The sequence below is a fragment of the Globicephala melas genome, chromosome 10 (genome assembly GCF_963455315.2).
Source record: "Globicephala melas chromosome 10, mGloMel1.2, whole genome shotgun sequence".
NCBI classification, from domain to species: Eukaryota; Metazoa; Chordata; class Mammalia; order Artiodactyla; family Delphinidae; genus Globicephala; species Globicephala melas.
Window position 1 is genome coordinate 26,176,571 of NC_083323.1, and position 17,578 is coordinate 26,194,148.

A 17,578-nucleotide genomic window follows, 5' to 3' on the forward strand; every position below is an offset into this window, starting at 1 on the left:
CTTTCCTTGACAAATTAAGAAGTTGGCCTAACTTTGTTGGCACCCCTCATTTTTCAACTGAAATATTAGTATATGAGTCCAAAAGTCTGAGAACCCTTACTTTAAGGGGTTCTCTTCAGCAGGAATATTCATTCTGAAAGTCAGGATGCCACATAAAATTCTGCTCACATAAAGTGGGTATATGTGAAATGATAATCCTCTGTTCCAAAGACAAGAAGGTTTGGAGGGCTGGCGTGACCTCTCAGCAAGAGCATTTGAACAGACACTTGATAACTGTTAGTAGCATGAACATATGGACAGTAAGTACTGAGGGATTCCCAGTGAAAATACGTATCAATGGAATCAACAAGTGTCCAGTGATGGAGACTAGCAAGAGTTGTACTTTCCTGAGTATCAACTGTGCACAAAACACTACTGGGAAATATCACAAGGAAACGAATATATATGCTCTCTGCTCTGGAAGCATTCGCAGTTATTCTAGAAGAGATAAAATAACTTAGGTGAAAAAGCACAGTGACAGTATAGTCAAGGAAACACCCTCTGAGTGGTTCAAGTTCCATGCAGCACCTGGGTACCAAGATTGGGGTGCAGGTGGGGAACCCAGAGGGTACTGGAACGATCGGGATGATTAGAGCAGAATCTGTCAAGCCTATACGGAAGAGGTGACTTTTCAAAGCAGAAGGGAGACAGGATTTGGTGAAAGAGGCAAAGCCACTACAGGCCACAGACAAAGGTTTGGCAATGGCCACTGGCTGGCTGAATGCAAGAGGTGGGAAGTGGTTTTGTTTGCCTGCTCAGAATATGGAAGGCATCCAGAGAAAAGGGCAGACAAAGGGTTGGGTTCAGTTGACGGAGGCTGTAAAAACAATCAACTACACTGTAAATCAACTATATTTCAAGTTTTTTAAAAAGATTTAAAAAAATTTTAAAAAGCAATCAACTAGCTTTCCAAGGTGATCTCAAATACTTCCGGGGCTTCCCTGGTGGCACAGTGGTTGAGAGTCCACCTGCTGATAAAGGGGACACGGGTTCGTGCCCTGGTCCGGGAAGATCCCACATGCCGCGGAGCGGCTGGGTGCGTGAGCCATGGCCGCTGAGCCTGCGCGTCCGGAGCCTGTGCTCCGCAACGGGAGAGGCCACAACAGTGAGAGGCCCGCGTACCGCAAAAAAAAGAAAAAAAAAAAATCAAATACTTCCGAAGCTTATGTTACAGGTGAGCAAGACCGGTGAATCGCATATTCATATTCATGAGACCCAGAGGGACTCATGAATCCTCAGTCTGTCCATTGTATTAACTCCTAACCATCCTTTGAATCCACCCACTTCGCTCCACCCTTACCTGTCTTGAACAGTTTCAGCTCTCAGTCCCACCCGGTCACTGCCACAGCTTCCCTTCTCTCTGACCTTTCAGAACTCAGCCCTTCCCTCCTCCTGTCCCATTCTCCACCTGCGGCCATTCATTCAACAGAAATTTATTGATCATCAATGGCTACTTTGTGCCAGACACTTCGTACCTTCTTTGGTATCCATTTTCTATCATTCTGCTTTCTACCTTATTTGCCTTGGCCATACAGAACCTCTTCTGGCTCCTCAGACAAAGCTTTTTCTCTCCTTTTGGCCATCACACTAGTTGTTCTCTGACTGCATTACTCTTCCCCTTCTTCTTTGTCCAGCTCAACCCTATTCATCCTCCAGAAAGTTTTCCTTGCACCCTCACCTGCCCCCACAAGTGCAGTTAGGTACCCTTTTCATGTGCTCCCCATGGTGTGCTATGTTCCCTGCATGCTACCCACTGCACTGTAAGGTGCTGTTTACTCATCTCTACCCCAAGAGGCTCTAAATACTGTGAACAAGGACCAGGTGAGTGTTTTCGGTCACTGACTCCCTACCATTTAGCACAGTGTCTGGCACGTAGATGCTCAATAAATACTTCCTGTATGAATGAACGAATGCAATGAACTTAAGATGATAAACTGTTGGCCGTTCTGTTTTCTCATCTCATCAAGGGCATTCCCAGATGTTCAGATCTCTGAATTATCTGAACCATCCACGTAAGGTCAGCCCAAAGGTCTCTGGCTTGACTCCACTCACCTAACCAACTTACCATCCTCTGTCATTCTCCAGCCACATGTGACTGTGGGGTCCTGCACTCCTGTGATGAGTGGAGCAGAGGTGAGCGGGACTGAGGGGAAAAGTGGGAAGCAAGGGGTAGGGGGAGAGAGAGTCTACAGCGTGGGACTATTCAGATTCTGTCATTTAACTTGTTTCCTGGGCAATCTGGACTCAGAAGTTTCTCCTGCCTGCTTCATTTTATAACAACAACAAAAAAAAAAACAGCAAGAGTCCACTTGCCTTTGTAGGTTGCTCTGGTCGGGATGCTGCAGGTGCAGGTCTCATTGGATACACTTTTGCCCTTGCAGAGCATCCTGCCGGTGTCCACGTTCTGCACCATGCACTCCGAGTGTCTTGGAGAGAAGCTTCCCACCACAGTCACAGTCGTCTGTGTGGGGAAGAAATTTCAGGAACCAAATTATGGTCTTTTTCCATCATTTCCATCCATCCTAGAGCCTTAAATGAACTCACCTCTGACTTGCCATAGAAAGAGAATTTCTTAGATTGCCAATATAAAGAAAGAGATGTTTTGTTGGCTATTTAATTTGCTCTTTTGTGAATCGCATATTCATATCCTTGGACCATTTTTTTCTGCTTTGTGTGTATTTTTCTTATCAATTTTAAGAGCTCTCTGTATAGTACAGATATTAATCCTTATCTGTCATATTTCTGACATATTTTCTCCTGATCTGTTTGTCTTGCAATTTGTATGTGTGTTATCTTTTACCCTACACAATGTGTCTTTATGTAATCAAATGCAGGTTTTCTTGTCTTGGTTATAAAGTTCTTCCCAAAGTCTTGCTTGTGGACAAATATAATATTGTTCCACCATCTTCGTTGCTTTATTTTTTAAACTATGTCTTTAATCCATCTGGAATTTATTTTTATGTATGGTGTAAGATAAGGGTCGAACTTTATTTTTATCCAGATGGTTAATCAGCTATGTCACAACCATTTACTAAAAAAAAAAATTCCTTTTCCCACTGAACTACCCCTTTTGTCATATATTAAATCACCGTATACCTGCAAGCTATTTCTGAACTTTGCACTGTTCCAATTATCTATTGATCTAATTCTATTCCAATGTCATCAAATTTTTACTACTGTGTATTTAAATATATTTATGGCAACTCTGTCTTTTTTTTTTTTTGCGGTACGTGCGCCTCTCACTGCCGTGGCCTCTCCCACTGCGGAGCACAGGCTCCGGACGCGCAGGCTCAGCGGCCATGGCTCATGGGCCCAGCTGCTCCGCGGCATGTGGGGTCTTCCCGGACCGGGCCACGAACCCGCGTCCCCTGCATCGGCAGGCGGACTCTCAACCACTGCACCACCAGGGAAGCCCAACTCTATTTTTATTTTCATAATTTTCTTAGCATTTCCTAAACATTATTCTTCCATATGAACTTTAAGATCATTTTACGCAAATGGGGTGTGGGGACTGTGAGTTTAACTGGAATTGTACTAATATATGCATTAATTTTAGGGGATTTTATATCTTTATGATATTAAGTATTCTCATCCAAATACACAATTTTTTTTCATTTGTTTATGTTTAGGAGGGAGGAGGAGAAGAAGAAAGAAAGAAAGAAAGAGAGAGAGAGAGAGAGAGAAAGGAAGGAGGATGGGATGGAGGGAGGGAGGGAGGGAGGGAGGGAGGGAGGGAGGAAGAAAAAGGAAAAAGAGGAAGAAGAAGAAAAAGAAACAGGAAAGTTAAAAATAATATGCCAGGGGCTTCCCTGGTGGCGCAGTGGTTGAGAGTCCGCCTGCCGATGCAGGGGACACGGGTTCGTGCCCCGGTCCGGGAGGACCCCACATGCCGCAGAGCGGCTGGGCCCGTGAGCCATGGCCGCTGGGCCTGCGCGTCTGGAGCCTGTGCTCCGCAACGGGAGGGGCCACAACAGTGAGAGGCCCGTGTACCACACACACAAAAAAAGTCCACATGCCACCGCAACTAAGAGGCCCATATGCCTCAAGGAGGATCCCGCATGCAGCAACTAAGACCCGGTGCAGCCAAAATAAATATAACATAATAATAATAATAATATGCCAATGGGAGACCACTTCTGCATCATGTGCATGCAGGGGATCTGGTGAGGAGGTGGGCTAAATCTTAGGAAGCTGGGACCATAGGAAGTGGTAATCTTATCACCCACGATGGAGAGTGATAGGTGTCCATCTTCTGTTATACTTCAGACCTCTGCCCAGACTCTGCACAGCCAGCTAAGACCACTGTCTCTCATCTTCTGATACGCTTGCTAAATCTCTTCTAGCCCTGGGATCTCACCCCCATCTTTCCATTTTCAAAAAATCCTGTTTCTGAGCCATAGGATCATACTGGAACGCAAGTTCTTAGAGCCCAACTTCCACTGGACTGAAGTCCAACCCTCTCCAGGGGACCCGAACATATTACTGAACCCCAGACCATCCCCAGCAGCTCATCTTCAACACCTGGCTGAACTCCCACGCATGCTTCACCCCTGCATTTCTCCCTGTACCGCACATCTCAGCGCATGACCGTTATCACCTGTTATCCTGTACACATGTATGTCTTAAATTGAATTCATTGCTCAAACATCATAACAAAAGCACCAGAAGGCTTGTTAAAGTCCTATTTTCACTAGCTGTTTTAAATTTTCCACATTGCCTTCCAGTTCTCATATACATAGCATTTACATAACTGTAATCATTGCATTAATTTATTCCATAAACATTTATCAAGCTTTTAGGAGGTGCCATGTGCTACACAAGGCACTGATTACTTCAGTGAAGTAAGCAGCTACCGTCCTTGCCCTCAAGGAGCTTATAGTCTAGCAGAAGTGTGGGAAAGTCTGCTAGATGAAAACCGGAGGGTCACACGGGATGGAGATCATTAAGAGAGGATAGAAGCCTGGGCTAGGATGGTACAGTAGAAATGGAAAGAATTGACAGCTTCAATATACCCATTAGAGGTAGCATGGGGCAGGACTGGAAGTGGGGCATGTGGATGTGGTAAGCAAATGGTTGGACACAGCGGTACTGTATATTGCAATGGGACACACGAGCAGGAGGCAGACCCTGGGTGGAAAAATCAAGACTTCAATTTTTGGATGTGTGTAGTTCAAGATGCTTGTGTGATAATTAAGAAGATATAATAAGCCTGGAGCCCAGAAGCAATCTGGGTGGGAGATAAAGGAGACATCAACATATAGATGGTATATCAAGCCATGGGAGTGGATAAGATTGTCTGTGGACAAAGTACAGAGTCAGAAGAGAGGAAGAGCCAAACCTGGGGCTGAAATAACTCCAACATTTAGAGTCAGGGAGAGAAGGAGCCAGCAAAGGAGGTCGAGGCATAGTCAAGAAGGAAGGAAGGGAGCATGGAGAGGGTGCGCCATGGAAGGTGATGGAAGACAGAGTTTCAAGAATGCAGCCAAGAGGCCAAGTAAGATGAGGACTTATAGTGTCTGCTGGAATGGCTCCATGGAGTTCAGTTTCAGGGGAACAATGGGGCAGAAGAAGTTGGAGTTGATCTGAAAATAGGAGACAGTAAGTGTTTTCAAGCAGTGGAAGAAGAGGATAGCCAGGGAGTTGAAGGGATTTTTGTGCGACTTTGGCTTCCAGGCAAGCATGGTTAAAAAGCTGAGACCTTGGCCTAATGAACCCAACGTGGGAATCCTTGCCAAGTTAATAACTCTTTCTTGAGTTAAGTTGGATAAAGAGGGAATGAAGACCCAAAGAATCAGATGAGATATGAAGTTTGAGTGTCAATTAGCTAGTAATGTCCATGGGGCCAAAGAACTTCTTGCCGCATAACATTCTATCATTCTATCGACAGACCTTACTTTACGTAACCTTTCCTCTTATTGCCAGTATGGTTATTTCCAAGTTTCTAAGTCTATAAATGCCGCCGCAATAACATCTGTAAGCTTACGGGTTTTCTTTCAAATTACTTCTTCAGAAGCCTAAGCCTGGAATTAGTGCTTCAAGCAGGATGAATATATTTATGACTTCTGAAACATATCGCCAAATTGCTTTCCAAAAAGGTTGTGTTAATTGGCATCGCCATCACTAGGTGTCAGTAAACCTTATTCTCACTTTAATTTGTACTTATTTGATAACTGGTGAAGCTGAACATACTTCCATATCTATATCCAACCCTCTAAACCTCCTCTTGTGAGAATATACACTTCTGCCCACTTACTTTTTGGTGTCTCTAGATTTTTCTTTTTACTTTCTCCTAGCTTTCATATCTAGCGATTAATATTTTGCCTGTCATAAATGTTTTTCCTGAAGTATGTGCTTTAGTCATCTCTTATTTTTCCTTGTATAGATTTTTTTAAAAAGTCAAGTATATGAATATTTTTCTCTTGCTATTACGGAATATATTCCTTCAGAGCCAGAAAATTATACTTCCAAATTATCTGATGCTCAGTTACTTTCTGTTAGGTTTTTAGATGAATTTCTTAATTAGACTAAAATTTATTTTATATTTAAAGTAAAAAAGGTGAATTAAACTATGTTTCCACATTGTAAGCCAGTTATTTCATCAACTTTCATGAAATAATTCTTTTGTTTCCTCTTACGATAATGCACTTTAAAATTTTTACATCTTTTTTTTTTTTTTTTTTTTTTTTTTTTTGCGGTACGCGGGCCTCTCACTGTTGTGGCCTCTCCCGTTGCGGAGCACAGGCTCCGGACGCGCAGGCTCAGCGGCCATGGCTCACGGGCCCATCCCCTCCGCGGCACGTGGGATCTTCCCGGACTGGGGCACGAACCCGTGTCCCCTGCATCGGCAGGCGTACTCTCAACCACTGCGCCACCAGGGAAGCCCCAAAATTTTTACATCTATTTCTGAGCTTTCTACTCTATTCCATGGATCTATATTCTTATTTTTAAACCAGAGTCATGGGCCAAATTATTGCCACTATATAGGTGTTTACAATCATATGGAAATGGTCTTGCTTAAATAATTTTATTTTTCCAAGATATATCTTGGATATTCTTGACCAGTTCATATTATTATTCCAGATGAACTTTATATTAATTTTAAGACAGTCTATTCAAATTTTCACTGGGATGGCATGAAATCTAGAAAATAGATTGAGGAAGTAGTGACATTTTTATGATCTCTTCCCACCAAGAAACATAGTATATGTCTGGATATATTTAAGATGTTTTTCATATCTTCCAAGAAAATACCTTATGTGTCTTTGTTTTTATATTTGCTTATGCTTTTAATTGATAAGGTTTTCCTATTATGAATTATAAACAGCATCAACAGACCACTGCCTCACTATCTAATTACTATTACTATTGCTTAAGACTAGCTGTCGCATGGCCAAAATCACTATTTTCGTAGCTGGCTTCAACATGTATCTCCTAGTAAAAATGATTTGAAAATACAGGGTATATACCTCATTCTTCAAGTTTGTGCCTGAGTACTTCTGTTGTTTTTAATGAATGGGATCTTTTATTAATGGATGTTAACAGTTTGTCTTACATGTAGTAAGGTTATTGTTACTTGAATGTTTACTGAACAATTAAAGTTTTAAAAGCTAATATATTTAGATTTTACAGATATACAACGACTTAAGATTAGCAAATAATGATATTTTTATCTATTCCATTCTAATAATTATTTCTATCACTTGTTTCTTGTATTACTACACGGGACACAACTTTAGAAACAATGTTGGTTGTATCAGTGATGGAATTGATGTTTCTGTTCTGATGTGTAAAAGAACATTTCTAGTCTCTCCTTTAGGAACCATGCTGTTTGTGGGAAATACTTTTATTCCTACATTTTTTCTGTTTTTATCAGTATAAGCCATTTTTACTGACTGTTAAAAATCTCTTTATAGGTATACAAACATATAATTTTACATAATGCAAAATGAGATGTCACGCATCCCTTTTTGTGTTTGTCTGTGTGTATGAGGATTTCAGTTGTTTGTGTTTTTGTTTGTTTTTTTTACTTGTCTCTGACCTTTCCTCCACCACATGAATCATTCCATCAGGGGAGCCTATGTTTACAACCTAGCACGAATTCTTCCATGTTTTTCTCCATGCTCAAATAACCATATAGAGCCATACATACATGAACATACACAGGGACATTTTTTGGATCAATACAAGATCATGCTATACGTACTTTTCTGCATCTTGATGTTTTTACTCAACAAAATCTCATGAAGTCCCTCCAAGACAATCGGAATTGCTCTAATTCTTTCTTTTTAATGCCAATTTCATAACGAGGATGAGGATACACTGTCTTCTCATTGTCTTGTGTAAAGAGACAAAGCTTCTTGGAAACAGAGTCTCAGTACTATATGGGTCTTTTTTTCCCATACCACGAAAGTTACTAGCATGTTATTAGGTATATGATGGGCAGTGAGCAAACACTCTTTGAACCAAGCTAATAGACAGAATCGGGGAAAACCATAGACTTCCATCTCTATGGGTCTGGGATAAGGAATTATTTAAATAACCAAAGATCTAAGACTTTCAGGCAAGTCACAGCTAACAATCAAGATAGGAAATATTTTGAAATAATATGACCAAGAAATGGAGACTGACATCTTATCGAAATTACTAAAATAATCAGCCCAAAGTTGGGTTCAAAGAATAGCTTTACTCAAATTACTAAACTCGTATCTCCTTTACCTTGAGAGTGGTGGTTAGCTGGAGAGAGTGAGGTAAAGGCTTTGTGGGAAGACTCTAGAGGGATTAGGGCAAACCACAGTGGGACTCGGGGTGGGGAAGAAAGCACCCATAGTTCTCTGGGTGGTAAACATCTTTTGTAATGTTCCAGACTAGATGTGAATGGTGATTAACTTATACTAGTGAACCCAAAGATAGGTCAGCAAATTGTGCAAGCAGCACTTTTCAGTCAATGAACAAGTTACTTTCCCTCACCTCACTGAGCCGAAGTACTACCCTTAACATTTTCAAAATGATAAAAGAAAAAAAGCTTTGTGTAATCTTAACTCATCGGAGTCCTGGGTGTATTCAATGATCATGGTATTTTCTACCAGTCTCTATCAGCACTAGAGTCGGCTATTCTGCAGACTGATAAGAGAAATAAAAGTTTGGCCATACCTATACTTCGATGCGTAAGCATCCTTTTCACAGAATCTATTCATTCTGGTGCAGGGCTGATGGAGGCTTGGATGAAGGCTTCGACAGGTTTTTTTTGCCCACCCCCCCCCATCCTCCACACTGCCACCCACAAGAGGACAACAGAAAGTGACAACAGTCAGATAACTTGAAATCCATGAGTTCTGATCAGTTATGACCTGAAAGCTTGATTCTTTTTATTATTTATCCCTCATTAAATGCTCTGGCTCTCCTTTATTAAATGTTAAATCATCTTAAGTGGTACGGTTCTTGCTATTTGAAATGGCAAAGTGTAAGGAGAAAGAGAAAGTGACCCATCTCCTTGTTAATGTGGCATTCAAATAAAACAGAGTGAACTCGACAGACAGGTCAAGGCTGCTGATGGTGATTCTGTACAGTTATCCATAATACAAGAGCTGTAATTAGGGAGAAAATGTCTCCTTCCAGCCACCGAGACTGCAAGGCAGGAATTCCATTCTCCCATGGGGCGCAGTTGGTATGTGAATCAGAAAATGCCTGAATATGCTCACGTTGCTACCTTTCTCTCATCCAATGACAGGGCTGCTGTGCTGCCCATGGCGGTACTGCCATAGCAAGAGCCCATGGACTTTCCAGGGAACACCCCCTTGGGATATTCACTGCCCACATTGCTTTCTCTCCCTCTCTATCAACATCACCTGAAGCCATGCACATAAGACAGTTGTCAAGAGAAGTCTGAACACATCAGGAAAAGAAACCATAAAACAGCAAAATTCGACACTTAAGACACATTTAAGGAATCTTGACCATGAATCTGAACTTATTTTTTTTCTCTCTTTTTTAATCAATGTGGGTTTTTTTTTTTAAGATTTTTTTTTTTTTGATGTGGACCATTTTTAAAAGTCTTTATTGAATTTGTTACAATACTGCTTCTGTTCTACATTTTGGTTTTTTGGCCACGAGGCATGTGGGATCTTAGCTCCCCGACCAGGGACTGCAACCCGCACCTCTTGCATTGGAAGGCAAAAGTCTTAACCACTGGACTGCCAGGGAAGTCCCTATCAATGTATTTTTCTGAGACATTAGTAGTCCATCTTTTCCTTAATTTCAACAAATAAAGGTCATCTTTAGCTGTGTAAGATGACAAACTCCATGAGGGCAGGCCCATGATGTGTCTTATTCTCTGCTACCTCCCCATCACCTTGCAGAGTGTATGGCATCTGGTGGGCACTAAGTATCAGTTAACTAAATGAGTTTGATAATTTGACAATGAGGATCTCATAACTAAGCTTATTTGATCACTAATGGATATTTTACACACAGAAGGAAGCTGGCGTCAGTTGTGTAAAATGAGACAGTAGAGACCAGTTAAAAATCTTTCCTCTTACCTTATCTTTACTGCTTCGAAATAGGTAAATTTCAGGGCACTTTTTAGCTCCAGATGAAATATCCAGCCAGTTTTCTGAGTTCTTTAAATGCACACAATCTTCTTTAAAAGTACACCTATCAAAAAAGAAAAAAAAGGGGGGGTAGCAGCACACATGCATCAGTTAAAACTTTCTCATACTTGGCTTCGGTTCAAAATGCCAGGCTTTATATAGTGGATTACTGATTTCAAGAAAGAATAAGATCACGATGCGAAAACCATGAAAAGCAACAGGAAACCAGCAGAGCATTTTTTCCATCATGTCTCAGAGCAGAGAACAAATGTGGACATGTTGAACTTAGACTCCCGAGCCATCTCTCTCAAGATAACATTGCCAAATACATCCAAAACACAGCTTCCCCTGCATCCTACAATTAAAGAGCCCCCTTCTAGAAAAACCTGGTACAGAACAGCTCAAGAAAGGGTTCACACATTGTATACATTTTAGGTTTGCGATTCATTTCTAGAATATCAACCCATTGTGTAACTTTTTTTGTTGTTAAAAAAAATGAAAGCGACCATTTTGTGCTTTGCAGTATGATAATCAAATAAACATATTGCAAGGGCAGAGTCTTCCCAAGAATTTGATAAGACATTCCAGAACCATCTGCTACATAACATTTATTTCGACAGATGTCAAATTATATCAAAAGATACTGGGTAAAACATTTGCCAGGGTCGCTTTGCCAAGTCGGCCAGCTCAGAGGATGCCCCCAAATAAATGTTAGGCTGGGGTCAGGGCCAACTACTTTTTTTTTTTTTTTTCAGGGCCAACTACTTTGATAAACACCATCATAAGCTGAAAGGTGAGATCACCGCTTTGCTTGACGCCTGTCTCTGTCACTCTAGGTCACGTGAACTTGGAAACTCTTGCCTCACCAGCAGGGCCGCCAACTTAACAAGAAGAATGAACACCAAGGGCCCTGTGATTTCCGAATGGTGTTGGGCTCCACAGACATCCCCTGAACGGTATCAAGGAAAAGAACAAAACGTCTGTTACCTCTGCCTCCTCGAGGCCCAAGGTTAAAACGAAGGGGTGGAGGAGAACTAGTGACAGTAAGTTTTTAAAAAAAACCGAAAATTCATGAATCATGTGAGATTGAAAAGCAACTAAATAATAACCACATTCAACTCTGGGGAGTCCCTGAAAGGATGTGAGTGGAGTGAGGTGTGGTCCCCAACAGTGCATTTGACTTCACAAGCATTTTATTTCTTCTTCTTCCTCTTCTCTCTCTTTTTTTTAATTCTTAAGAATTTAGGCCCCATGGCTTCATCTTTGAGCGCTGAGCTAATTTGAATATGACAAAAATAGAACAGGAAGCCAGCGAGTTTCATTAACCATCACCCCCAAGTGCAATACTTTCAGCATGTCATCATATTCTACCATCCTGGGGAGCCCTGTTTTCAGGGAGCACATCTGTGCCCAAACTCTCCTCCACCTGTGTCATCTCCTTCTCCTTCTCATGACCGCGGGGACTTTCATCAGCAATTCTCCAAAGCCATAAATTCACCTGACCCTTGATGACTACTTCGTCCATCACAGACATTAAGTTCAAATTAAACCTCCTTTTCAACATCAGGGAGAGTTTGCGATGGAGGTACACGTACGGCTGGATTGAAACACGGAATGATGAGATTGGTTTCCTATTTTGTATTTGGAAGTGATGATGACTGTCAAAAACTACCTGCCTCTCAGAGGCATTCTGGTTTGTATAAGGCACTTCCTCTGCCTAAAAAAAGGCAAAAAAAAAAAAGAGAAAAAAGTCAGTTCTAGAGTGACTGGCGTACAAATATTTTTGTAGGCTCTTAATACTGCCTGGGAGTCAAGGCCTAAGGCTGCCAAAAAAACAAGTGTAAAATATTTCATACAAATAGTGCTACAATTTGCCAATTTGTAGGCAGAAAACGGTAGTGCCACTGAATTATCAGTCCCTTTTCTGACCTCCTATGGCATCTCTTGTCAGCACCACACATTTGGGTATTTAATCATATGCTGCCTTGAATTACAACTTAACTGTTTCATATGTCTGTGTCATTTCCCCCCAAGTAAGCTGTAAGATCCTCAAAGGAAAGGAAAGTGTCTTTAATATTTCTTCTATAAATCCTTCAGTGTCTGGCAGCATGGTATGCAAATACTAGGGTTTCAATAAATATTTTTGAATGAATGGATGAAACATGAAATCTCTACAGGTCCTTTCTGTAGGTGATTTTTCTTTCTAGAGTTTCCTTATGATTTATGTCTGACTTATACTTGCAGTCAAGAGACTATCTTTAATGTAAGCTAAAAGTTTGAATCTGGGGCCAGAGAGGCAACAGATTAGAAGTTGAGGTTTTCGGTTTGTCTTTTTGGGGGAAAAAAAAAGAAGAAAAAAAATATATACATGGACCTTTCAATTCCTATTTTGTATAAGGTGAAAACAAAATTTAACCATGTTAAGCAACTAAACATAAATTCCTGGTTTATAAAACACCTCTGAGATTTCTAAACTCTCATTCCTTGCTTCTCACCAGCTGAAAAATAAAAATAAAAAAGCAAACTGTGACACCAAGAATGAATAACCAGATGGTCAACCAACAACAATATCTTATTACTTCTCCAGTACGGCAGATTATAAAATCTTCACGACAGCACGTTACCCACACGGATTTCTTCAGGAGGGGGAACAGATCTTACAGCTCCCACGTTTTAGTAAACAAAACCAGTTACTTTGAAATGGTCCCTTTTGAAAGCCATCACTCTTATTCCTATACATCCACGAAAGCAAGGGTCAAGTGCATAGACACTTAAGCCTTTGCCCAAATACAATTAAAATCTCATTGTCAGACTCGACTCTCGGTGAGGCGGATCCTCAATGAAGCTGTCTCAAATAGGCTGATTTCTTAACTGGCTTCATTACAAATTCTTCAGGCCACAGATAGGAGGAAAACGGGATTCAAATTAGAATGAGCGCATTCTGGAAAAAAATGGCAGAGATATGTTTGCTTTTCTTATCTTATGCTATTGCCCCACTCTCTACGGAGGATCTCTCCAAAAGTCCTACGCCTCCCAACCAGTATTTTATTTTTCTAGTCCTTATTTCCAGCTAGCTCTCTTGCCTACAAAATAAGGCCAATGTGCAGACACTAGCCTACTTGCAAATTAGGAAACAGCCAGCTCAAATGCAAAGAAAAAAACTGCCTGAAGAAAAAAAAAATCCCCAAACCCAAAAGTTAATTTAAAAAAACCTTTGCTAGGTTAAAGAACCGTGGATGCAATTTAGTGAATGAAACTATTTAACAGGCTTGTTCATAAAATCTGCTGTAGAGCTTAATCTATTCAAAATAATAAGAGTTTGAGATTGTCACTCACACTATTCGAGTACGTGGACCAACCCTCCCAGACCCCTAACTCGTAACGTTCATTCAAAACCTACCCCAGCACCGACTCATGAACAGGGAGATTCCAGACACTTGTTTCTAAGTTTGCTGTTTGGAATTCAGAAAGCATTTGCATACAATGGGTTTGCTTCCTGAGTTTGTGGAAATCTGTCTAAACCCTGATGTCCCTGAGTAACTACTCCACCATGTACCTGCCTGGAAGGAACACTGCCCCATGCCTGGCACTGTTCTGAGTGTTTACGGTTAGTCTTCCCCCATTAGTCCTCACAACCACCTCATTCTACAGGGGTGAAACGGAGGCTCAGAGAGGTGCAATAACTTGCCAAGGGTGCACAGCCCCAAGTGGCTGAAGTCTGGTTTCAGAGCCCCACGCTTGGCCCCTCGGCTGCAGGGCCTCCTGTGAGCCCTAACTGCCATTTAATAAGGTGCACAAACACCATGACATGTAGAGTTCCTCCTGGCTTCCTGGGGCCCCAACAGTGGTTGGAGAGGGGGCTGTGCCAGGATGAGGCGACAGAGATGAGGACCCCAGGAACAGATGAAAAGAGAAGGTGAGACAGCGCATCCAGGACGAAGAGGGGAAGCAAGGATTCGGGAGGAAAACGGGGGCGGGGTGGGGGGGAACCTGAGAGGCCTTGAATTTTCACACATCACTAGCCCTGAATACAAAACATCCAACTAGAGGTTAAAATTCCAGGAGGCCCCAACTCACAAATCTATTGTGTTCCAGAAATTTGCTTGCAAACCATCTGTTTGTAATATGGAATACACTTTTCTCCCCACAGAAATAATGTTATAAACAGTGATTAGGTCTCCAGGTTAGCCCACAAAACCTGTTTATCTGTAATGTAACTTCAGTTCTATCTATCTGCAGTATAAGAGTAGCAGAAAACAATGAGATTGAAGCCATTTGCATCGTATAACAGTTTTTCTTCTTTACTTGTGTTTCTGCTCAGCTGGTAGTCTGGGAACAGTGCCCAGCTGGATCGACTTGTAAATTTATTGTTACAGTATTGTATTTATACAGTATTTCTATTTTTTTTTAATGGGGATGGCTTAAATTATTGTTTTCATGCCAACATAAAGAACAGGGAGACCCACCTCTGGAAATGAGCTGAAGTTTCCAGGCAGGTGAAATGCCCATGGGATGGGCTGGGGGACCTTGAGAATCTGACTCTATTAGGCTAAAATCTCTCGGTAAGAATTTAGCACTTACTCAAACTTGAAATAGAAACTCTGAACTCAGACATGTAACTTCTACTTCCTGCCGCTCGAATTTCATCAGCATCTTCTAATCTAATTGTTCACCAAGAGCAGACAATCCCTGAAGTAAACTGATAACTAAATATCTGGTAATTGGCTTGAATGGGAGCAGTGGTGTGACCTGTTCCAAAGATTCTCTACCGATACAATACCAGAAAACTTTTAACAAGGAAACAATCCAGCCTCTCTCTCAGGAAACAGGAGACTGTGTCCATCCTGTGGGTAGATTTCTGCCACAAGAGCAAAGGTCTTCCGCTAAGTGATTTGAAACAGCTGTCTGCATTTTTCAGAAAGGCACGGAGTCCAGAGGAAGGGCCACGTGGTCCCCAGAATCAGGGGGCTTTCATTAATGCTGTCAGTCCACAAGATGGAGAAACCAATCTCGACTGAAAAGAAGAGAATTGGAAGTCACTGTGAAAAACTAAACTCTGAATTGCAGGCCTCCAGAGTCAGCCAAGGGGGATGCCAAAATACGAGACCAAAATAACTTGCCGGGAAAGCTGAAAAACTGAATTTCAGCTCCAGTGATGAAGATCCAATCTACATAAGAAAATGATGCTAATAACAGAGACAATTTAGAAGATTTGTTTTTTTTTAAGTGAAAACACCTCACCTGCCAAGAGACGTTCTTTCACATGATTTGATCCACTTATTCTTCACAAAGCTATGAAGTAGGTACAACAAATTTCCCTGCTTTACAGCTGGGGGAAACTGAGGCACAGAAGCCTCCATATTGTTTTCCCAAGGTCACAGAGTTAGGAAGCAGAGCGGCTGAGATACCAAACCAGGCAGTGCAGCTTCCGAGTCCATGGTCTCATCTCCTACCCTGTAATGCCCCTCATAAGGGCTCTCACTCACTGAGCCCTCCCCAGGGGCCAGGCACTGTTTCTAGACTTTCCGGGACTTAACTCGTTGATCCTACAACCACCTCAGGGAGTAGGTGTTGTTATCGGCTCCATTTCAAAGACGAGGAAACTGAGGCACGGAGAGGTTAGCATGCTATGAATCTCAGCAGTCTGGCACTGGTATCCATACTCTTACTACTGTGCCAATGCCTCAAAATGTTCAAAGGTTTCCGGCATAGCAATGTCATGAATGCCAAGATAAAAGTAAATATGTCCTCCCAGAGCTTGGGCCTTACGGGAAAATATAGGTTTTATTCCACTTCTCAGCATTTCTCAAAGTGTGTCCTTCGGGTTGTTTTAGGTGTTAGTGTTAAAGGAGGGTCAAGAAATTTGGGAAACACTAAATAAAATTAATGGTCTTCTCTATTGCAGGACTTCTCAGAGCCTTGAATATGCCTGTGCGCTTTGTAACTTTCCAAGACAGAAACGGATGATGCACCATCTTCCAACGTTTTTGTTGAGGGATTAGAAGTTCTAGCCATGCACGTTGGGAAACACTGCCTGATCTCAGTTAATGAGTAATAATCCAAACGGAAGATCAAATTAGAAAACTTCGGGCCTTTTTTTACTCTTTTTTTCTCATCTCTCATACCAGTTGATTGTGACCTATTAATTCCAAGCATTTCTCTATACTATCTCCTGCAGTCCGCCTCACCCATCACTTCTCACCTAGGCTCCTGCAGCAGCCTTCTGATGGGCCTCCCTCCTCCCTGCCTACAGTCAGCCTCCACAACAACATCTAGGTATTCTCAAGGACAGAACTGATCACACCACTTCCTACTTAGGAACCCTCAGTGGCACCCTTTCACTTACACCAAACGCCTCTACCTACATCACCTTCATGACCGGTGGCCTAGAACACACATTACCACACTCATCTCAGTACTCAATACCATGATCGAGCTCCTGCTTTCCTCTCCAAACTCATCCCCAGGCAATCATGGGTTGATAAGTCTGTCTCTCTAGCCTACAAGCTCCTAAATACAACGGTCGCTAATATCTAGTGCGTGGTGCCTCACAGAGAGCAGTTACTTAATAAACACATGCAGTGAAAACTGCCCAGCTCTTCCTGGCATGTGCAGAATGCCCCAGGGCCTGCAATACTGGTGAAATGGTGTTCCTAGTTCAATGTCACCTCCTCCATATCTACCCAGCCTCCAGGCAAAGCAGTCGTGCCCTCCTCTGTGTCCCCATGGGCACCTTACAAATGTTACAAAGCACAATGCATTGGTTGCTAATTGCCTGTCTCTCTGACCAGACTATAAGATCCCCAAGGAAAAGGCTAACCTTATTCACCTTGGCACCCCCAGGGCCTAGTGCCATATCTAGTATTCCTTCTACAAATATTGTCTGAGTGCCCACAAGACATCAAACACTGGGCACTGGGGACACATGAATACCTAAGCCAGTTAAAGCTCCC

General features: G+C 42.0%; 1 protein-coding gene across 3 annotated transcripts in view; it reads right to left on the reverse strand.

Moving 5' to 3' along the window:
• The window catches only part of PLXNC1 (plexin C1), a 141,821-nt gene that overhangs the window by 76,790 nt on the left and 47,453 nt on the right, over nucleotides 1–17,578 (reverse strand). For all 3 annotated transcript variants that reach the window (XM_030856388.2, XM_060306606.1, XM_060306605.1), the window contains exons 5-6: nucleotides 10,575–10,689; nucleotides 2,353–2,500 (exon numbers count right to left, since the gene is read on the reverse strand). In XM_030856388.2, the coding sequence (XP_030712248.1) occupies nucleotides 2,353–2,500; nucleotides 10,575–10,689 (263 nt within the window). The remainder of the gene's footprint in view (nucleotides 1–2,352; nucleotides 2,501–10,574; nucleotides 10,690–17,578) is intronic.